Source organism: Notolabrus celidotus, chromosome 7 (assembly GCF_009762535.1).
Source record: "Notolabrus celidotus isolate fNotCel1 chromosome 7, fNotCel1.pri, whole genome shotgun sequence".
Taxonomy (NCBI): domain Eukaryota; kingdom Metazoa; phylum Chordata; class Actinopteri; order Labriformes; family Labridae; genus Notolabrus; species Notolabrus celidotus.
In genome coordinates, this window is record NC_048278.1 from 37,745,337 (window position 1) to 37,769,397 (window position 24,061).

General features: G+C 40.4%; 2 protein-coding genes across 2 annotated transcripts in view; one reads left to right on the forward strand and one right to left on the reverse strand.

Moving 5' to 3' along the window:
* Positions 1 to 2,221: 2,221 nt before the first annotated feature.
* mrpl45 (mitochondrial ribosomal protein L45) lies at positions 2,222 to 14,525 on the reverse strand. The gene is made up of 9 exons (XM_034689024.1): positions 13,592 to 14,525; positions 11,845 to 11,968; positions 10,551 to 10,740; positions 10,303 to 10,420; positions 10,104 to 10,202; positions 6,902 to 6,950; positions 6,654 to 6,803; positions 6,348 to 6,521; positions 2,222 to 2,697 (listed from the first exon to the last, which is right to left on the reverse strand). The coding sequence occupies exons 2-9, from the start codon at positions 11,905 to 11,907 to the stop codon at positions 2,599 to 2,601; spliced, it is 942 nt and encodes a 313-aa protein (XP_034544915.1). The 5' UTR covers positions 11,908 to 11,968; positions 13,592 to 14,525; the 3' UTR covers positions 2,222 to 2,598.
* The window catches only part of npepps (aminopeptidase puromycin sensitive), a 36,537-nt gene continuing 25,980 nt past the window's right edge, over positions 13,505 to 24,061 (forward strand). Inside the window, exons 1-4 of the mRNA XM_034689023.1 lie at positions 13,505 to 13,982; positions 22,114 to 22,198; positions 22,289 to 22,366; positions 22,503 to 22,624. Of these exons, the coding sequence (XP_034544914.1) occupies positions 13,686 to 13,982; positions 22,114 to 22,198; positions 22,289 to 22,366; positions 22,503 to 22,624 (582 nt within the window). The 5' untranslated portion in view covers positions 13,505 to 13,685. The remainder of the gene's footprint in view (positions 13,983 to 22,113; positions 22,199 to 22,288; positions 22,367 to 22,502; positions 22,625 to 24,061) is intronic.

Below are 24,061 nucleotides of genomic sequence, written 5' to 3' on the forward strand. Positions count from 1 at the left end.
TGAATTAACCGGTCTTCTTTCTTCAGCATTACCTTCCAAGAGTATGCTAGCATGTACCTCCAGCAATTAGCCATATCCAAGTCACATGGCAACTGTATAGAGAAGTATCTGACTGTTGCTATGAAAAGTTGACCCCCTTCATACTTCTACAATTCTACAATTTCATTTAGCAGATGCTTTTGTCCAAAGCGACGTACAACACAAGCAAGAATTTAGACTGGAGGGGAAAACCTTAGTAATACTATACTTACCAATACTTCATTGGCTATCTCCAGGTTACAAATAATGCTACCAGTCAAGTTCGACCTAGCTAACATAACTAAGCTAGCAAGCTTTAAATAGGTAGTTGTTTCAAAGTGAAAGTATGCTAGCTTGAAAATTATTTTTCCTCATTTTAGTTAAAGGTGACATATCATGCAAAATCGACTTTTTAATGGTTCTCTCCCTGAAATATGTGTCCCTGTCTACAAACCCCCCGAGAATGAAAAGACTCCATTCTGCCCCTGTTCTGATTTCTCCACCTTTCTGTAAATGTGTGTGAAACGAGCCGTTTCAGTTTTCAGTGTTTTTGTTACGTAACAACAATATCCGGTCTGTAACAGGAAGTCAGAGCTCGGAGCTTGTTCAGCCCATAGACTGTATAAAATACAACTCAACCCCTCCTCCGTTTTTCATTCCCTGCACACATGTGTGCTAACAAGGAGCTTAGGAGGGAGGCATGCTAGTTGTAGGCTGTCTTAATAAACACAAAGGTCGGTTTGACTCCCCACGTCTGCAGATTTGAAGATCTAGTAGAGGATTTTTAGTTTTCATGGATAAGTGCTAGCGCTAGTTAGCATAGCTACATAGCTACATGTCGTAGCTGTAGCTGTGTACCAAGACACACGTCGACATACTGACAAATAAAACAACAAGAAACACAGAATCTGTGACCAATCCTTCAGAAAAGGTCCTGCTGCCTTTCTGGTAGAGGTCGGTTTTACTCCCCACGTCTGCAGATTTGAAGATCTAGTGGATGATTTTTATTTGTCATGGATAAGTGCTAGCACTAATTAGCATAGCCACATAGCTACATGTTCATAGCTGTGTACAAAGACACATGTCGACATACTGACAAATAAAACAACAAGAAACACTAAATCTGTGACCAATGGTTCAGAAAGGTCCTGCTGCAGGCGCCTCTCCGTCAGGATCAGATTCTGGATCAGATTCAGAGGGTTGAAGTAACGCGATCTCTGAGCAGCCGTGTATATTCAGCCAACATGTAAACATTAGATCAACGTGCTGGACAGCCGAGGACACACCCACTTCCTGAGGGGGCGTGGTCAGAGAGAAAACAGAGTGTTCTGAGGAGGACTGAAGAAGAGGGGTTTTCAGGCAGACCAAAATCTGATTTCAAAGTGTTTCTTTGAGCATAAACTTTAAAGACATGTTTTGGGGACCTCTTAGACCAATATATGTTGATGAAAAAAGCGTGATATGTCCCATTTAATAAAATAAAGTAAATTATTTCATATATACAATAAAGAAACTGGAATTCAGTGGATTTTGTATCAGCATTTTAGCTTCACTTTAGAGTTTGACGGCTGCAGTGTGATTATTGCTCAAGTTTGTTATATTCAAGATTTAATGACACAGATTTTTTTCATTAAATCAATTTATAGAAAAGTGAAAACTGTGTCATTACGGTTGTTATGAGGGAATAATGTGGCCCTACATTTCAGTTTTTATCCCATTATGACAAAGTGCCAGAGACAAGGATTTTAAGTAGGAGTGTAATTTATGTAAAAGTCAAAAGGGGATCAAATTAGTCGTGTTAGCGATATCTGTATCGGTGTATTGAAGTCACGTCAATGCCAGCTGTTTGCAGTATCAGGCGTTTGTTTCTAAGCACTTCTATGGTGACAGTGATCTGATTGTCTTTTGTGAATCGAGTGACATTGTTTGCATGTTTGTGTGTTTTTGAACGAGTGTACTGTAAGTTGTCGTATTGTTAAAGAGCATATCGTTGTAACATTTCTTGGTTTACATTCAGAAACAGCTGATGTTTTAAAGTTTTTATGCAATGTCTTCTGCGAGACCGTGAAACAAGAGATTATTCTGACCATGAGACGTCCTCTGAAATGTATTTGTGTGAAGAGAAGCAGACGGGACATTTTATTTTTGTATCTCCTGGGGGGGTCAACATGAAGCACATCCATCAGAGAAATAAACCATACCATTTCTGGAGATTTGTACATTTTATTCATCGTGTGCACATTAAGTTATTCTCATGAAAAAAAAGAAGGTAAAAGAGTGAAACAAGGGGGTGGTTTGAAGCCATGAAAAGAAGAGTGGTGATTATTCTTCCATTATCAGCTGCTGTGAAAGACCCAGGTTTACTGGCTGCTGCTCACAGCCGTTTGTTCATCCTTTAACTCACCTGCTGCTTCCAGCGTTTCAGCAGCCGGCAGCATTTTAAGCCCGATAAGACCCTCCAAAAGGAAGCCTGGTGTCCTGCCAAGGAAGACAAACTAACCAGCCACAGCCAACATTTCAACACTGTTTGGCTCCAAGTCTTATTATGGTTTGATGTGAACAGCAGCGCCGCCTGGTGGTCTATTTACTCCACTGAACAGCCTCTGGTTTGGGTACTTCATAGCTGAGGGCGTCGAACTCTTCTCCAGGCTTCAGATTGGGACCAGGAATCATGACGGTCTGCAGGAGGAAGAGGGGATGATGAAACCAACACCAAAGAAATGACTCATATTACATCATAACCTCTTTTAAGGAATAACAACAAGCAGATACAAGATATTTGCAATATTCAAAACAGACGAAAGCAGCTCTGATAACAAGATATTTGACACAGTATCACAATCACACATTAGGAAACATTTTTGTTACATAACTAGATAGAAATGATGGTTACAGTGATGATAAGTGGACTGAAGGTTGGGTACAGAAACTATCAAACCAAACTAAGACAGGGCAAGGTTAAGAGAGGTCAAAGATGAAGGCACAATATAGTGGTGCCAGATCTTAAGAGAGTTAGGACGGATGTTGGACGGTGTCTAAAGAATTTCTTCGAGATACAGACAAGAAACTGGGGCTGTTTCCGAAACGGCCTGCTACATACTACTTACTAATGTAGTAGGCAGTAGGTATTGCCTACTACATACTGCGTTTGAATTTAGTCTGTAGTCTGACTGTTCTGTCCGATCTGTCATGCAGCATGCTGAGCCAGACTTTGCTGGATTTCCGGTTTCGGAAAGCGGAAGTAAACAACGGCGAAGCCGATAAATAAAATGCTTATTTAGCATCCATTTATGATTTAAAAAGTTAGGAAGTGGTTTATATGTAATTTGATAACTTTCACAGCACCCAAAAACAGATTTCCTCCCGTCAAAAAATGAGGAAAAAGAAAAAGCAGAACGAGCGCTGTGCATTGTGGGAAACAGTACGCGAGGAAGACTGGTCCGATGCACACTGAGATATTTTTCCCATATCAGTAGACATCCGGGGAGTTTTGGCTTACTGCAGATTTTGCTCTTGTTCACATACTACTTACTACATACTGAATTTTGGACATATCAGTACGTACTGCTAGTATAGTAGGCGATTTCGGAAACAGCCCATGTCATTTAACAGTTTCTCAAATCAGTGAAGAGAGGCTGATTTCCACTCTCTCACAATAACATCAGACTTCCACCAGAAAAAGAAGCCTGTTATTCCCTCACAACATAATTAGTAACGCGGGTCTGTGAGCAGCCGTCTATATTCAGCCAACATGTAAACATTAGATCAACGTGCTGGACAGCCGAGGCACATCCACTTCCTGAGGGGGCGTGGTCAGAGGAGGACTGAAGAAGAGGGCTTTTCAGGCAGAACAAAATCTGATTTCAAAGTGTTTTTTTGAGCATAAACTTTAAAGACATGTTTTGGGGACCTCTTAGACCAATATATGTTGATGAAAAAAGTGTGATATGTCACCTTTAAAGCTGAAGATGCCGACACATGATAATCTACTTGTAGACTCTGCACACGACTGTGCAAGGAGATTTCAGCTTTATGTGAAAACATGACATGCACAGAAATATATACCTTAAACTAACCCAGCTATTGAAAATATTCTCTTTGAATTAAACACTTAGGAGCGTACAAAGTTTGCTGAACACTGCCCCAAAAACACCTTTTTTTATTGGTCTGTTTGGTTTGATGGACTACAGCTGGTGTCCTGCCTTCATCCGTCAGTTTGACAGATTGTAATTGACAGGTTGCAGAAACGGAGTCACACCTCGGAGGTTTGGTGGAACAGATTTAGAGACAGCCGTGGCGTTATGTGAGCGGGACCTGATATCTGATGGGAGGAGCTTTTGTTCTCCAAAGACGGACTCATTATTGTAAAACAAATGGAGAGAGTGACGAGGAATTAGTCTCCAGCTGAGACGGTGATCAACAACACTTTTCCAGATCACTGACGGAGAAGCTTTACCTTCCAGGCTACATTACTGCTCCATCTGTCCCCGGTATCTGAGGCACAGCAGGGGCTGACTCACAGATTTAAGGTGATTATAATCTGTGTTTAGCACTGATGGGTGTAATGCAAGCAACAATGTGAAGACTGGTGAAGACACAAATGTTAAGAGCTTTGTTTGTCATAGTAGAATAAAAGGGGATTTATGGTTATTTCAGAACACGTTTGTAAATCAGAGGAAGTCTTTGCAGCAGCATTCAGCAAGGCGTACAACTCCTGTCAGGTGATCCAATCACAGGCAAACTGTTTACAGTACGTCAGTTCACACCTGCTCATACAACGTGTCTCTGCATGTGCCTTCAGGGACCACTTCTGTTCTCTATATATAAATAACTGACTGCATTAATACCATACAGAGATGGACCACACAGCTCCCCATCTCCTCTTACTGACAGACTGCAATGTATGTTATAAACCCCGTGACATGGGTCAAACTATAGAATCATAATCCACGTTAAATAAATGTTTCTTAAACATGGTAACGGTCATAGTAGCTAGTTCTTATAATGCAGTTTTATGTCCACATGTTGAAGTGCCAAGTTCAGTTTGAGTTATTTATTTGATTATAGAAAAAGAGGTTAAATGTAAGAAAGAGAGTAAAGGGAAAATTAAAGTTGTTTTTAAGTCTGACTTTGACAGAACTTCGGCTTTTCTCTTGGACTTCTGAGATTAAAGTCGGAATTCTGACTTTGATTCAAGAATTCTGCCTTCGATTCTCAGAATTAAGCCACATATTCTAGAGTTCAGCCTTTGATTCCACAATTCTCCCTTTGATCTTAGAACTCTGCCTTTGATTCTAGGATCCTGGCTCTGATCTCAGAATTCTGGCTTTGATCTTAGAATTCTGGCTCTGATCTTAGAATTCTGCCTTTGATCTTAGAATTCTGTCTTTGATCTTAGAATTCTGGCTCTGATCTTAGAATTCTGGCTCTGATCTTAGAATTCTGTCTTTGATCTTAGAAATCTGTCTTTGATCTTAGAATTCTGGCTCTGATCTTAGAATTCTGGCTCTGATCTTAGAATTCTTTCTTTGATCTTAGAATTCTGTCTCTGATCTTAGAATTCTGGCTCTGATCTTAGAATTCTGTCTTTGATCTTAGAAATCTGTCTTTGATCTTAGAATTCTGTCTCTGATCTTAGAATTCTGTCTTTGATCTTAGAATTCTGTCTTTGATTCTAGAATTCTGCCTTTGATTCTAGAACTCTGTCTTTGATCTTAGAATTCTTCCCTTGATTCTAGAATTATGTCTTTGATCTTAAAGGCTAAATTTTGAGTAAAAAGGTATGACCTAAAAATAATCTGTGGCCCAAACCCTCTCCCATATTTATGCCATGATTTACAGCTGTGTTGACCAATGAGGCTCCTGCAGCGCTGTGTGCACCGGATTATCAGAGTAGAGGAGGAACGGTGAGAGGAAACGTAACAAACACTAACACAAGAGTCATTGAACTTTCCATAACCGCGAGAGTCTGCTTCAAAATCACACAAGAACCTGTGACACTGAGGACTGGACCCACCTGGGGGAGTTCTGACATTCAACCGTAAGGTAAATGTGTGCTTTGGAAACGGTGTGATGTGATACCCATGGCTCCACAGACTCTGACTCTAACGTCAGCACCCATAATTGAAGGTATTTTGGCTTCACTTTTAAAACTCATACATTCCCCATCAACTTTATTCTTGTGGTCATGAAAGTGAAGTATGAACTGAGCAGGGAATAAAAGGTTTTTAATTTCCTTTTGACAGGATGTGTGTCTTGGACCTCTGCCTTCCTCTCACTAAAGGAGGTATAAAGTAGATGTTGTCAGGCGGTGTAGAGTGGAGTGTCACCTTAATAATGGGGTCTTTGGCTGGAGCCCAGGACGGCACTATTTTCCCGTGTAACCTCCACCGGCCGTAGGGGTTGACGAGATGCCGTTCTATGACCAGGTACTCCAAGACGTCCTTCGGCTGCTCGTCGCTGCCCAGCATCAGCCTCCCGAAGCGGTCGTAGATGGCCAGAGTCTGCAGGAGGGAGACGTAAGGAACGTTAACTCTGTCGTCTGGAGACAGCAGGAAAATGTGGGAATGTGGGAAAGCTCTGCACACAAACACTCCTCTTACATCATGTCAGGACTTAGCTAACATGAGTCGTACCTGTTTAGAGTGCATGCGGACCGTCACCTGGCCGTACATGTTGCCTTTAGTCACCATGTCAGGGCAGCGAGCGTGGACCACTTTGGGCAGCTCCAGGGACTCTATGAACCTCCAACGGATGGATTTGTAACGGTTCCCCCGAGTCATCTCCTGAGAACAGCACAGAGGAGTGATGAGATAAATAATAATGAATGTGATAAAAACTCAACAAACACAAAACTTCAGTTGTATTCAGAGACAGAACTCACAGGATAACAGCGCTCGGTCACCAGGGAGTGAAGTTTCGCTTTGTCGAAGCTGCAAAAAACAAACAGGTGTTAATATTTTCACCTACATCTGAATCATCTCGTGCATCAGGAAATGTTAGAATACATTTAAAAAATAGAATCAAAGATCGTGCTTTTTCAGATATTTTGCTTGGACAGGGAGAGAAGTGTACCTCTACAACAGCATATTAGGGCAATTGTAAATATTCTGAGATTAAAGGTGACATATCATGCAAAATTGACTTTTTAATGGTTCTCTACCTGAAATCTGTGTCCCTGTCTACAAACCCCCCGAGAATGAAAAGAATCCATTCTGCCCCTGTTCTGATTTCTCCACCTTTCTGTAAATGTGTGCTGAAACCAGCCGTTTCAGACTTCCATGTTTTTGTTACGTAACAACAATATCCGGTCTGTAACAGGAAGTCAGATCTCGGAGCTTGTTCAGCCCATAGACTGTATAAAATACAACTCAACCCCTCCTCCGTTTTTCATTCCCTGCACACATGTGTGCTAACAAGGAGCTTAGGAGGGAGGCATGCTAGTTGTAGGCTGTCTTAATAAACACAAAGGTCGGTTTGACTCCCCACGTCTGCAGATTTGAAGATCTAGTGGATGATTTTTATTTATCATGGATAAGTGCTAGCGCTAGTTAGCATAGCCACATAGCTACATGTTCGTAGCTGTGTACCAAGACACATGTCGACATACTGATAAATAAAACAACAAGAAACACTAAATCTATGACCAATCCTTCAGAAAGGTCCTGCTGCAGGCGCCTCTCTGTCAGGATCAGATTCAGAGGGTTGAAGTAACGCGGGTCTGTGAGCAGCCGTGTATATTCAGCCAACATGTAAACATTAGATCAACGTGCTGGAGAGCCGAGGCACATCCACTTCCTGAGGGGGCGTGGTCAGAGAGAAAACAGAGTGTTCTGAGGAGGACTGAAGAATAGGACTTTTCAGGCAGACCAGAATCTGATTTCAAAGTGTTTTTTTGAGCATAAACTTTAAAGACATGTTTTGGGGACCTCTTAGACCAATATATGTTGATGAAAAAAGCGTGATATGTCACCTTTAAAGTCACAAATTTGTGAGAATAAAGTTGAATGCTCCTTCTAGTCTATCCCTCCCTCCAACCCCAACACGGTAGGTCTCAGCAGATGTGTGTCTAACATGAGTCTGGTCCTGCTGGAGGTTTCTGCCTGTTAAAGGAAGTTTGTCCTTGCCACTGTAACTTGCTAAATGCTGCAAAGTGCTCTGCTCATGGTGGCTTAAGATGAGATCAGACTGAGTCCTGTCTGGAAGATGGGACTGGATCTGATCCGGTCTAATAGAACATAGAAAGATTGATTGGTTGAGTGTTGTTGATTAGCAGGAAACAGTTTCGGACTGTGTGCATGTTTGAGAAAAATAAAATAGTGCAAGGATTTCTGGAATAATCAGTGACACGTAATATAGACTATGCCCCGAATGCATGGATAAAATAATGCACCAACTAAGGGAAATAAAGGATGTTCCATACGGCAGAGCTATGACAAATTATAAAACTGCGTATAATTTGTAAGACACTTTGGGTCACGTTAAAGTTTATGCTCTTTTATTCAGCAAAAATGGGTCTGCAACACATTACTTGTGCTTTTGTTGCATTATTTTAACAAAAGCATGTCTTGTTTTTAGAACATGAATGTGTTAGTTAGAGAAATCCCTGATTTTACTTGGGGTTTAAAAATCTGAAGTCGGTGCTCTCCCCAACTCTAGACCTGCTCTGTTTGGAAAGAGTCTTCAGATAACATTTGGTGTGATTTGGTGATATATAAATAAAGATTAGCCTTTTTAGAGCATCTACTGAACAAATGTGAACTTGTGTATTTAACGAAGGCAGAAACAAACTTAAAGAAATGTACAGGATGAATCTTATGGACAAAAGAAATAGTCTTAAATGGAATGTCACACTTTTCAAAAGTGAGTACAGTTACATTTAATTTATCAGATAGTAAAACTCCGTACATTGATCACTGTCTGGTTTGGCTCTGCAACCAAACTAGACAAACACAGACTGCAGCGGACTATAAGGACTGCAGAAAAAATCATCGGTGTCGACCTGCCCCCCATCCAGGACTTGTACCGGTCCCGGGCCAGGAAACGGGCAGGTAGCATCACCGCTGACCCCTCACACCCTGGACACAAATTCTTCAAACTCCTCCCCTCCGGCAGGCGCTACAGATCACTGTGCGCCAAAACAACCCGCCATAAGAACAGCTTCTTCCCCCAGGCTGTCACTCTGATGAACACTAAACCATAACAGTGTCATACCTGTCAGATAAATACTCTCTGTAAATATACATGTAGATATACAATGCAACAATTCTCAAGCAGAATTCCATATTTCTATTTTTTGTATTATTTAACTTCTATTTTTATAATGTAAAACTACCTCTGCAACTCACCACTGCACTTTATCATATTATTTTAGCCTGTACATATTAGTCAAGCCTATTTTTTGTTTCTTTTATTTATAGCTAAGGTTATTGTTATTATATTTTTTATTTTATTTTTTATTGTAGTTCTTATTCTTATTCTTATTCTTATGCCTTGTACAAAGAGAGCACAGTTTACTGAAGTCAAATTCCTTGTGTGTTCAAGCATACCTGGTGAATAAAGCTGATTCTGATTCTGATTCTGATGGAGACTGTTGGATGAAGCTGAAAGGAACGGATGATCCTCATAAAGCTGAGCCTGATTGGAGCTTCATGTTTTCTCATGGTAAAAACCATCATTAACTTTACAAGAAGTTCATTTTTTTAGGGTTAAATGTTCAATTCAAACTTAATTTGTAACTTTTATCTTAAATATTTCACAAAGACGAGAGAGTTTGTATCAGAGCGGCATTTTAAAGTCATTATCAGGATGTTTAAACAGCTACACTTCACAGAAACAGAGAAATAAGGAGTCAGATGATTTGATCTCAGTAAATTTGCAACATGAAGTCTGTGCTTACAGAACTGAGCCAGTACTTGCTGCTTAATAAGAACACTAAGGTTCAGTTCTGTAGCAAAGCATCTCCCTGGAGGCCTCACGAGTCCTCCTCTCACCTCAGTAACGAATGTCTCACAGTGACACTCGGTGTGAGCTCGAGCTGCGTCAGGCGGTCGAGTAAACAAAGGGACGTGAGGTCGTGTTCTTACTTTGCCAGGGCGTGGTGAGCCTCGATGAAGATCTCCTGCGCTCTCACTGCGAAGCCTTTTGTTGTGAACTCTGAGTCGTGCTCCTTGATTTTACGAATCCTGAAAGAGAGACCAGCTCTGTGAGACTCACAGACGCAGCTGTTAAGAGGTGGTTATAACATCAGACTCAGAAACGAGGAGGCAGGGAATAAAAGCGTACGCGAGCTGTGAGGTGGCGGACTGTCGGATCTGCTCGGTTCGCTGTTTCAGGCCTTCTTTGGAGAGGCTGGAGAGACGGGCGTCTCCTTCAGGGGGGATGTACGGGTCGAAGACTCCCGCTGGTGAACACAACACACAGGAATGACTTCATGTTAATGAGGCGGAGTCAGTCAGGAGTGATTGTGGATGCTGTACATTCGTGTAAACGTGACACAGGAACATAAATATCTATGATCAGCACACTCCTACCCGAGCAGGCGATGTTGATGGGCCTCTCAAAGTACTGCTGCCTGAAGACGAGGCCGGCTGCTTTGGCCTTGGCCTCAGGGTTCCCCTGCCTCTTCTCCTTTGCCCCCGGAGCTTGAGGGATGAAGTACCTCTTCTTGGTCCGGAAGGGGAGGACAAGTGGGAGAGGGGGCCGCACATCCACATCGGCATTCTAAGAAAAAATACGTTTCAGTTATTGATTCTTAACATCAGACGATGTTTCAAAATGAGTGTATGAGAGTCGATGTATGTTAGTCTTAGTCTTAGGATCAGGCTTGGACCAGGTCTTAGTTATGCTGCTATAGGCTTAGACTGACACACTGGGATCCTGTCTTTCCCTCTCTCTCCTCTCTCTGCCTGTCTCTCACTTTAACTCTTCCTGTCCCATTAAAGTTACTAACCATAGACCTTTCTGGAGTCCCTGAGCTCCCTTGTCTCGTAGGTTCCTCTGGATCTCTGCTGTAGATTCCTTTTTTGGGGTCTGTTATTCATCCTTTCTCTTTTTCATTCCTCCTTTCTTTCATTCCGTCCTTCTTACTTTCTGTCCTTTCTTTTCTATCTCGCTGTCTTTACTTCTCTCTTTTTTATTCCTTCTTTCTTTCATTCTTTCTTTCCTTCTTTGTTCTTTCCATGTTTCTTCATCCTTTATGTCTCCTTCTCTTATCCCGTCCTTTCCTTCTGTCATTCCTTCACCATTTATTCTCCTCTTTTTCTTTCTTCTGGTCTCCCTCTCTTCTCTCTTTTCTTAGACCTTTCTGGAGTCCCTGAGCTCCCTTGTCTCGTAGGTTCCTCTGGATCTCTGCTGCTGTGGACGTGGTCCAGACTCCAGCTGCTACAACTACTACTATCCGTCTCCCCACTATCATCTCTCTCTCTCTTCATCTCCCTCTATCCCTCTCTCCAACACGGTCTCAGCAGATGTGTGTCTAACATGAGTCTGGTCCTGCTGGAGGTTTCTGCCTGTTAAAGGAAGTTTGTCCTTGCCACTGTAACTTGCTAAATGCTGCAAAGTGCTCTGCTCATGGTGGATTAAGATGAGATCAGACTGAGTCCTGTCTGTAGGATGATTTCCATGCACATGTTGTCCTTCATGAAGTGTATCTATTTATTTATGCAGAGGTTAGTGTCCTGTCAGTTAGCTACCGTTAGCATAGCTACCCCTCCACTGAGTATGCGCAGAATAACAGGTAATAAAGGGTTAAATAATCCAGGTCTGACTCAAACATTCTTCTATTATCACTTTATTAATATAAAGTTGAATTTAATCCAGTATTACCTTTAAATTGCTGCATGTTGCTCTGTGGAGAGCCACCAGCGTCCTCCTCATGGGCAGCGCCATCTTGCCTCCATTTGACAGAACGTAACAGAGCTACTTCCGGTTTCATCCTTCAAAATAAAACCTGCAATAACATGAAAACTCATCAACCGTTGACTTTGACCTTTTCCACCTTGTTTGATCTAGTTTGAGTATTTATCATGTCTTAATTTCTATTTACCTTGTTCTTATCATTACTATCACTTTTTGAAAGGGTAACATAAACACAAATATTAGATATTATCAGTTAGGCTTAATCTTATAGATGAACTTCAACTTTATCTCCAAGGCCTGTCAGATGTTTTACTTCCATTAAATTTCACGTTTGTCCGGTACTTAAAATCAAACCTCAACTTTATAAAACATTTAAATGTTTCAACAGAAAAATGGTCTGTTTCTTGGGAAATTAAATGTTTTTGTAATATATTGTCTCTATATAGATTTAATATATTAAATATAATATATCTGTTTTTTAATTTATATTTGTATTTTTATTTTCTTTGACTGTTTTCTTTACACAGGGATTTTGACTCCTCTCACTTACACTTGACCTCATGCTTTGTCACCTTTTAAGGTTTTATTAGTCTGGGTCTTTAAACAGAACATAACCTTCTTTAAAGCTTGATTTAATGGTTTTTTTTTTCTAGGAATTCTGACTTTAATCTAAGATTTAAAAAATTACACCTACATTTTTTATGCTCACCTGCCTTTCAAAAAGTCTGACTTTTTTCTCAGAATTCTGAACTTAATCTCACAAATAAAAAAATACACCTAAAAAAAAATTCTGCTCGTACCCCCAGCAAACATAACCACAACTACCAAACAGAATAAGGCTCTTGCGTTCTCTTCCCTATCAGCATGGCGGTTGATATTGCTGAACTGGAAGAACGCTGCTCCACCCACCCACACTCATCTCATCCGTAATATCATGTCTAGTCTTCAGTTGGAAAAGATCCGATACAGTGTAAATGGCGCCCTCCAGAACTTCCATAGCACTTGGGATGGTTTCATGAACTTTGTCAAGGATCTTGATGGGCTGCAGTTGGACTGATTAACATCCAGCAGATTTGGTATACTGTTAAATTACTTTGACTGGCAACACTTCACATATGTGTGCAACTGGAGCCATGTGCGTGAGTGTGTATGTGTGTTTTTGTTTATTTTATTTTTTTGCTTTTGTTATTTTTTCTAACATTTTAATACACTCCTCAATTTCTTATTTATTGAATATTATTATTATTATCTAATGAATGTACTTGCTCTATTTTTGTTCCTTTCTCTGCTAATTTTGACTATATATATATTCAACAATGTATCCCTGATTATTATGAATGTATGTCCATGAAAAAACAATAACAATATATTGAAAAAAAATAATTCTGCTCACCCTACCTCCAAAGATTCTGACTTTTCTCAGAAACAAAAAAATTAAACATTCACATTTTTTCCCTCACCCTCTCTCCAAAAACTTGACTTTTATCTCTGAATTCCGAGTTTGATCTTTGAATTTTGCCTTTTTTTTAATCAGATGTTTTTTTTTTTAATGTCACCTTTAAAAATGTTAATTTTTTGCTCTCCCACCCTCTCATTTTCCTTCCAGTGGCCCTCCTCCTCCTCCTCCATAGCAGTCAGATTTCAGGCCTTGAAGGCGAATTGTAATTGTGTTGATGCACGCGTCTGGCACGTACGCTGAAACGTGATGACGTACCGTGTCTGTAGGTCGACGCTGCTTAACTTGAGTTGTTTGGTTGTCTACGAGGACAGAAGTGTAGCTGGCAGTGCAGCTGAGAGGGTTCCAGTTGATGTTGTTGCTCCTGGGCCGCAGGGTACCGCTGTCATTCTCACACAGACTCACTGCCTGCTGTCCGTCCTCCCTGCCGCCGAGTCCTCCCCGCCGAGGCCCCTTCTGCTCTGTATTAATAAAGCTGAGACTCACACACAGCACCGTCTCCGTTAGCGGACACAACACAGGAACCATGCCCGAAAGGAGGCCCTTCGTACGGCTACCCACTGACGTGTACCCCGTTAACTACGGCTTGTGTCTGAAGCCGGACCTGATCGACTTCACCTTCGAGGGCAAGCTGGAGGCGCTGGTGGAGGTAGGTGGACCCGAGGACCCGGGTCTGTGTGGAGGATTTGTGTGCATGGCGGGGATCCTGTTATGTAATCTGACCAGCTAACGTCCACCAGAAGCAGCAGCAGCAGCTAGCTTAACTCTGTGTGTTTGACTGGTTATAGTGTTATCAGGCAGTTTGTAACAAGCTAACTGTTAAATACAGAATTAAATAAGGAGGTTAGTGACTGAGGAATAACAACTGAGTGTTTCTGCTGAGCTAGCTACAAGCTAACTGAAGCTAAGCTAGCTCGGCAGACTTCTTGCACTCTCATGTTAGCTTAACGTTAGCGTGCTAGCAGGCTGGGCTTTGGCACAGTGTGTTTTAAGAGCAGTGTGTCTGTGCCAGCGACGTTAACCCTTCCTAACAGCTTCGTTAGCCCGTCCTCTCAGGGAAGCAGCACCGACAGTCTCAGTGGGTTTATCGGATTTCAGTGGCTGCAGGTGTTTAGCAGGCAGGTAGCAGGGCAGCTAGCGCTCACTGGTGTTTGCTAAATCATGGCAACATGAAGTCTCCCCCTCCCACCGTCACTCACTCATTCACTCACTCATTCACTCATTCAGCAGCTCCACTAAGTTCAATATAAACCTGACCTTAACATGACACCTGCTGGGTCAATCACAGGAAGGTGTGTGCTTCATTCAGTCACAGAGAGTCAAAGAGAAGTGCGCAAACACATTGTAATAAAAACACTGAGTCGTTGTTCTCGAATATTCGATTAATCGATTTATAATGAAAAATCGAATCGTCAATTTAACATGTTTTTCCTGTTTTTTTACTAACTGATCACTTTTTGACACTTAAGTTAGGGATAATGTATGGTTAGCATGTTGTTATGGGAAAAAGAATCCCATAAGAACCTGCTAACCATACATTATCCTGTTTATTATCAGGCCAATAACTTAATATACAAACACCTTGTCAAAAACATTGATTAAAATATTATTTTATTGATTTAAAATGATTTAAATAGTGTCCATTGCCTGCTTGTTGTGTGCTAGGGCTGTCAAAATTGCTCCAAAATGCCATTTGAATATTCCCTCTAAAATAACCCATAGGTTCGAACCATTCGAATATCTATATTTGTGCATTATGTCAATAACAGGTGGACAAACTAATACAAGGAGACATAACTACTTGTATAGGTATTTGTATTTCAGATTTAACATGCTTAAACATACCTACACATTACAAAACACGTAAATGACTTAATGGTCTATACCGTAACACTTTTAAGACCGTAGACCTCTCGCTCGCTCGCTCACCCCTCTCCCCTCTCCTCTGAGTGCTGAACAAGACTTGTGCAAGCAATTAAAGGTCCTGACTCTTGTCCCTAGTATAGGCAGGCTTCATTCAGTGATTGAAGCAAGTATTAACATTAATTGAAGTTAAAGTTAAAAACGAAAAAGTAGTCCACTTACATTCTTGGCACTTGTTTAAAAAGAGAGGAAAAACTGCATTTTATCCCAGTGTCACTGATTGTCGGGCTCTTTTAGTCCACTGTCAATGTAGGGTCTTAGGCCTGACAGGTCATTTGCCAAAAACACAAGACAGTCCACATGTGAAGAGGCCAGTGCCGATCAGACAGTCTACATGTGAAGAGGCCAGTGCCGATCAGACAGTCCACATGTGAAGAGGCCAGTGCCGATCAGACAGTCCACATGTGAAGAGGCCAGTGCCGATCAGACAGTCCACATGTGAAGAGGCCAGTGCCGAGGCCAGTGCCGATCAGACAGTCCACATGTGAAGAGGCCAGTGCCGATCAGACAGTCCACATGTGAAGAGGCCAGTGCCGATCAGACAGTCCACATGAGAAGAGGCCAGTGCCGATCAGACAGTCCACATGTGAAGAGGCCAGTGCCGATCAGACAGTCCACATGTGAAGAGGCCAGTGCCGATCAGACAGTCCACATGTGAAGAGGCCAGTGCCGATCAGACAGTCCTAATGTGAAGAGGCCAGAGCCGATCAGACAGTCCACATGTGCAGAGGCCAGAGCAGATCAGACAGTCCACATGTGAAGAGGCCAGAGCCGATCAGACAGTCCACATGTGAAGAGGCCAGAGCCGATCAGACAGTCCACATGTGAAGAGGCCAGTGCCGATCAGACAGTCCACATGTGAAGAGGCCAGTGCCGATCAGACAGTCCACATGTGAAGAGGCCAGAGCAGATCTCTTTTTATTCACTATGTTCCCAGCGGAGGAAAAGACGCGTTCAGAGCGCACTTAGGATCCGGGGACGGAAAGGTTTCTCTCTGCTGTCAATCAATCAATCAATCAATCAATCTTTATTTGTATAGCGCCAAATCACAACAAACGTTATCTCAAGACGCTTTTACAAACATAGGAGGTCTAGACCACACTATGTCAAATTATGAACAGAGACCCAACACCAAGACAGGGTAAGACTCAGTCTGACCCCACCTTAATCCATCATGAGCATTACACATCACAGTATTTAGCAAGTTACAGTGGTGAGGAAAAACTTCCTTTTAACAGGCAGAAACCTCCAGCAGGACCAGACTCATGTTAGATAGCCATCATGCCTCGACCGAGTTGGGTCTGGAAAGACAGATAGAGGGGAGTAAGAGAGAGAAGTGATAGTGATGAGACGAGTCCTAGAAGCTGTTGTCGCTGGAGTCCAGCTGTCTGCTTCAGGCTGTGCAACTCCTGTGACCTGTCCCTGACCCGTCATGCAGTGCGAACGCACTCGCAAAGCAGCCGCTGATGTGTTTTTTTTCCACAGTCGAATATTCATTTTCACAATCGCATCTCCGTTTTTTTTAAATATTCGAATATATATTCGTATTTAGAATATTCGTTGACAGGCCTCTTGTGTGCTGGAAGTACCGATTTTCAAACTCTGTGATTCAGCGCAAAAACGCCCTCAGACTAAATCCCTGTTAGTGTCAGTCACATTTTAGTGTTAGATATCTGTCCAAACATTTTCTCTCTTTAAAATAATTCATGCAGTCGATCAGATGTTGTATGAAGTGTTAAAATCAGCAACATTTCACACTCTTAAAACCTTTTCTTGTGTAATAACCTAAGTTGAATAATTCCGCCTCTCACTGATCAAAAGTGGAAAGAAATCATTCTTGATGTGACCACTATGACTGTGTTTTGATTCTCTCGAGGGCTGCATTGCACTTTTACGACGGTCCTTGAATGCACCTGCAGTGGTCAGTCAGTCAGTCAGTCGGTTCACAGCACTCTGAAATGTATCGGCATCTTTGACGACAAGGAGTTGATCAAAACTTACTAAATGTGTCTCATGTTTCACCAAACTGGAATAAATTAAGTTTTAGACGCAGAGATGTTTACGTGGCAAAAACGCCAAATAGTAAACACACATCTACGGTTGTGTCTTTGTCATTAACGCACATCTGGAGGTAAAAATCTGCAGTGAAGATGAGACCAATGCATGGAGGTGGGGAGAGCTGGTTCACACAGCACACCTGCTGCAGGTAGTGACCAAGCTAACACTGCTGACCCTCAGATAAGAACTCTGTAAAGGCTGCACGTGCATACGGGCCCTGATTTCTGATATCAAATTTGTAAACAATGGTGGGAGAGAAACCGACTAGCTAGCCATGTGTTTTTCTGAAGGTACAGTTTCCAGGTGTAGCACTTGGAATCAGGCATTTCAAGCCAAAATACTATTTGATAACCTATTATCTATCCATTCGGTGATTATTCATAAACACGTCTGCGTAGAGTCGAATTATAAGGCAGAGACGTACTCTGTCAAAGTGGAGGAGAAATCTGTTTAAAGAAACTACAATATTCTTAATTTTATTGCACAAGTCTGGACGCCCATGTATGGCAGTATCTATATTTTGTCCTCCCCATACACAGTTTATAAATGAGCTCACAGAGACATTGAGTTGTAGTTCTTGATGCTGTGACTTTAAAATAACCTACTTCTTATTCCAGAGCAGCTCGTGTTGCGTTCTTAGTTCATCTCTCAGTGGCCTCAGTAGGTCAGTAAATCATTTGGCAGCTCTCTTTGTTGTTTTAAAGCCAGAGTAGATGGTAGTTACTGTATAACTAACACACATAACAAGCATACCAGCCCGCTTTGCATTTACCTCAGAGATAGGCCGTGTGCTTTCAGTGGGTGAAAACGGCTCCTTTGTGTGGAAACAAACGCCTGTCAGCTCGCCGTCCCAACACCTGCACAGCCTGCTTTTATATACCATGACACAGAGAGACCGCAGCGTGGTAAACAATACATGCTTTTAAAAGATACTCTAATATTAACCACATAAGGTTCAGTTTTTAGAGGATAATTAATGTCTCAGTCCTGATTAAGATAGGGATTTAAATAAAAACACACCATCGAGTTAACATGGTGTGCATATCCAACCGACAGACACAGAGCGTGCAGAGACCAGCAAGGAAATTAGATTTAAACGGATTCACAATCAAGAGCAGATCAAATAGTCCCGACAAGTCTTAATTGATTAGATAACACAAACCCATTAGACAATGACAAAGCAGACGGACGTTTAATGAAAAGAGACGGAAAAACGCCCAACAATCACAAATGTTACGCTGGAGGTTATTCAATCAGAAAATCCAACATCTTAGAGCATACACTGTTTTTTATCATTTCAATCCACTTTATTTATATTGCATATTTTAAAAGACAAAGTTTATCAAAGTGCGACACAGTGAGGTAAAAGAAAATTTAACACTGTAAAAATGATAAAAATAGAATACAATAAAAGGATCGTAATAAAACACACAAGACTCTTTGAAAAAACCATAAAACACTAAGAAAAATAAAAATAATTCAAAAAAAAAAAAAAAAAATTTAACTGAAAAAGGAAAAAAAATTGAATAAAATAAAAATGAAAAATATGATAAAAATTCAAAAATAAAAATAAAAAAAAAGATTCATAATGACACCCATGAATCACTTAAGAAAAAACTTAAAGACAAAAATAAATAGAGAATAAAAAATGAATAAATACAATAAAAAAAACATAATAAAACACATTAAACATTTGTTAAAAATTTAAAGACGAAAATACATTTAAAATAAAAAGTTAATTAAAAAACAATTAAAGAATTATAATGAACACAAGACTTTTAAAAAACATACTTAAAAAATAAAATGAAAATAAATTAAATACAATAAAAGAATCATAATAAAACAAAAGACCCTTTAAATATACGTAGAAACATAAAACAGTCATAAACATTAAAAAATATATATTTAAATTAAATGAATGAATACAGTTAAAAATATATATATATATATATAAATACAATAAATCAAAATTTTGAAAATAAATTAAAATAAAAGAGCAAACAGAGAGCCCGCTACTCTCATGTTGGGTTAAAGAACACTTAAATTATAAATTTTAAACATTATGAATCGACCTCAATAACCCTCGATTAATGGCCTGCCCCAAATTGTGGCCTATATTTGGTGTTTCGCCATTTATCTGTATCTCCAGATTTCCTCTCTGCCTCAAACACTGCTGCTTTTACTAAAGGGAAAAATAGGACTGGTTAAATACATTCATGATCTGTAAACAGTGTACAGTTTTCATGCTTTCATCACTGTTGTGCACTTAAATCTATAGGTCCACATTCCAAATTATGAAGTACAGATTTTTATTTTTATTGTAACTTGTCTTTATAACACATCCATCAGGTAAGGGTGTGAAGTTGAAAGCTCAAAGCAGGATCCTTGATTCTCTGGAGATTATCTTCTCCGCCCCTCCAGCACAATAAGATAAAGCCCACTTTACACACAGATGTGACACATGGAGCTTACCGTTAGCCTGCAGCTGAACTTTTTGGAGACTCCACGGTTCCCACTGGAGTCAGAGATGACGGAAGAAACTAAAGAAACTAATTCTACAAAACCTGAAAATCCTCCTTCTTCCTCAAAGTCACCTGAAGTGTGACCTCGGGAGAGACAGTTTTCCTTCTGGGCTCTTAACATGGCAAATTTGAAGTTACTGCAAATTTTAAAAACATAATTTAAGTTAAAAAATCGATGCTTTTTCATTGAGCAGGTGTTAAATTCACCTTCAGGATTGAATCTGGGTCTAATAACCGTCCTGATTTCAAATGCTATGATGCCATGATGCTCTAAAGCTCTACTACCTGGATGTAAACAAACACAGATGAATATAGCGTCTCGTATGGCGGCGTGGTTTGTCAGTATGTTGATCTAGTAAATGGAGGTAAAGTTGTATGTAGGCTGTGTCTGGTTAAACTGACATATAACCACTCCACCAGAGACGTGAGGAAAGCTGGGGGTGCTAGCTCTGCTAACCGTAGCCACACTCAGAGTTTTGAGTGTTTTCTAACCTGTAGAGTCGTCAGTCAACTTCTGTTTCAACAACCAGGGAATGAGTCACCTCTGACAGTCCCTGGTTGTACAGATGTAAAGTAGCTAGCTGACTAATTTAGATATATTTGCCTTTATGTTTATGACCGGTGATGTCCCCTTTTTTAGAATCAAACTGAAGAATGTGAAAGGTTGTCCTGTTCATGGCTGCAAAGGAAAAGTGGTGAGAGATTAAATGTATGACAGGAACATGTGTCGGTGCTTAGAGAGGCATGTTATCAATCAATCAACCAGACCTTATTTATTAGGCACTTCTCATACAATGATACTGTAACACAAAGTGCTGTCCATAAAAATAAACATGGTAGAATTAAAAAAGAATAAATTATAAATACAAACTACAAAAGAAAGAAGACCCCCCCCCATCCATATACAAGGTTAATAATAATAATAATAATACATTTAGGAAAAATGAATCATTTAAAAACATATAATGCCGCATAAAAATAACAAATGCAAAATTAATAATAATACATACAAAAAAAATAATACAAAAAAAAATATTACATAAAAAATAGATAATAACTATACATAGAAAAAAATTCAATTAGAAAAAAATACTTGAAAAAATAGTAATTATAATACATAGAAAAAAATACATGAAAAAATAATAATTATAATACATAGAAAAAAATACATGAAAAAATAATAATTATAATACATAGAAAAAAATACATTAAAAAAATAATAATTATAATACATAGAAAAAAATACATAAAAAAATAATAATTATAATACATAGAAAAAAATACATAAAAAATAATAATTATAATACATAGAAAAAAATACATTAAAAAAATATAATACATAAAAAAAAAAAAAATTAAATTAATAATAATAATCCATAGGAAAATAATACAAAAAAAGAAATAATACATCGAAAAAAAATGAACAAATTAAAATGAATAATAATAAGTTGTTGAACGAACTGAGGGAACGCTGTCATGATATTTTGATCAGGAAACACAGGAGATAAAATAAGATTTTAAAACTCACCAAATAATGAAATAATCCCCAATGATTTAAAAAATAATTACAAATTTTTTAAAAAATAACTGAATAAATAATATATATGTGTCTTTAATATAAAATAAGACGGTATATGAATTTAAAATGGATTAAAATCTGAACTAGATAATAATAAATAAAGTAGGATTGAGTAAGACTGTTCAAAGTGAGACTAAAAAGGTCTGTCAAAACTTTGAGTCCTCTATTTTTAAGTTTCAACATCAGCCTTTGAATTTAGCAACTCCCCGTTTCAGCCGAGTCTTCCTGAAGTGACCACGGTTAAGTTTAGAAACAACCTGTTCACGCTGTTTGTTTGGCATGTGTCATAACCACCGCCTCTCTTCTTCTGCTGATTCAGCCTCCACGAGTCTCCAACCGGCGGTGCCACAACCCGTGAATGTCATGATTACGGCCCTCGCAGCGTTCGAGCGTGTCGCTGTGTTTCTCAGTCACATCCGCTGTTTTCACATCACAGAGTCTGCCTTCCTCTCTCTGTTTGCGTCCCTTTCTTTGTTTTCGTCGACCGGTTCTTTATCTGCGAGCGGTCCTGCCCTTAAGCCTCTTTAGGTTTAACTGTGAGTCCGTTCATATCTCGCTCTCTGCTATCTGCAGATCAAACAAAACACAAACAACATACCTCCTCAAAGTCAAGGCAAGGGGATGATTCCATTCAAGGGTTATACTTTTATTTAAACTTATGCTAACACAAATATAATCTGTATTGTTTTTGTCTACAGGTAATACAAGCCACGAATCAGATTGTGATGAACTGTGCTGACATCGACATCATCACAGCTTCGTTCGCACCACAAGGAGGAGAAGGTGAGGGCCCCGGTCTGTGACAGCTTCCTCCACCTTTTGTTTGAAGCTACCTCATTTCATCTCCTCTCTTTTTTTTCTCTCTCTCCCTAGAAATAAACGCGACAGGATTTAACTATCAGAACGAGGATGAAAAAGTCACCCTGTCATTTCCTAGCGCCCTACAGAAAGGTAAGGGCGCGCTCCCTTTGCTCTGTATTTCTGTTCCATCATCGCTGCTGTTGAAGAGTAACAGATTTTCAGCTTCTGGTCGTGGCTGAATGAACATTGTGACTCTCCCTCCCCTCCTCCCTCCCTCCTCCCTCAGGCTCCGGCACGTTGAAGATAGACTTCGTTGGGGAGTTGAACGACAAAATGAAGGGATTCTATAGAAGTAAATATACAGCCTCTGCTGGAGAGGTCCGCTACGCTGCTGTCACACAGTTTGAGGTGAGTGAACGCCCGCAGGGGAGAGGGATGTTTTCGCTTGGGAAAGTTGTTGCTTAACCCTCTGCGTGCCTGTTTTGAAACCCAGAGAGGTCATGTGACTCTTCGTGGTATGCCATAATTGCACCTAAGATGAGGCAATAAGAGAGATATGCTTCTATTTATATGTTTGTTTTGAAAATGTCAGCGTGTGTTTGGAGGTGTTTCTGGGAAAGTTGAGCCGTAAACGAGGTCAGTGTAGTCTGGTTTATAGTTCAGGAGGTGGGAGGGGGGGCTGAGGCGCTTTCACCTGCGGGATAAACACCTGCTGTGTACACACACAGGTTTTCTACCACAGTGTGTGCACACAGGAAAGTATGTGGTTATGAAAGAGGATGTCCTTCTAGGGCACGCTCTTATTTTCACACGGACGCTGCTTTGCAATTCTCGATTTAGAGGTGACGCAGGGAGGAAGCTTTAATCTCTGACCAGACTTTGGCATGAGAAGAATTCTGGTTTCCATACAAATCAGGTATCAGCAGGAGAAACAGTCTGTATGGAGAGCAAAAGCAGGAGGTAACACAATCCACCTTTAATGACATTCAGGCTCCTATGGTTGGTAATCTGAGGACAACCCTTGCAATAGAGCCTTAACGCTCTACTACCTGGATGTAAACGGCGTTGTTTGTCAGTATGTTGATCTAGTAAATGGAGAGGAAGTTGTATGTAGGCTGTGTCTGGTTAAAGTGACATATAACCACTCCACCAGAGACACGAGGAACCAGCACAGGCATGAGGATGGTACTTGGTGGTGCTAGCTCTGCTAACCTTAGCTTAGATGTAGAATCTGTACGCAGGATAGACTTTGGCAATTCTCGATTTAGAGGTGATGCAGGGAGGAAGCTTTAATCTCTGACCAGACTTTGGCATGAGAAGAATTCTGGTTTCCATACAAATCAGGTATCAGCAGGAGAAACAGTCTGTATGGAGAGCAAAAGCAGGAGGTAACACAATCCACCTTAATGACATTCAGGCTCCTATGGTTGGTAATCTGAGGACAACCCATTGCAATAGAGCCTTAAAGCTCTACTACCTGGATGTAAACGGCGTGGTTTGTCAGTATGTTGATCTAGTAAATGGAGATGAAGGTGTATGTAGGCTGTGTCTGGTTAAAGTGACATATAACCACTCCACCAGAGACATGAGGAACCAGCACAGGCATGAGGATGGTACTTGGTGGTGCTAGCTCTGCTAACCTTAGCTTAAATGTAGAATCTGTACGCAGGATAGACTTTGGCATGAGAAGTTTTCTGGTTTCCATTATTGATAAATCAGGTGTCAGCAGGAGAAACAGTCTGTATGGAGAGCAAAAGCAGGAGGTAACACAATCCACCTTATTGACATTCAGGCTCCTATGGTTGGTAATCTGAGGACAACCCTTGCAATAGAGCCTTAAAGCTC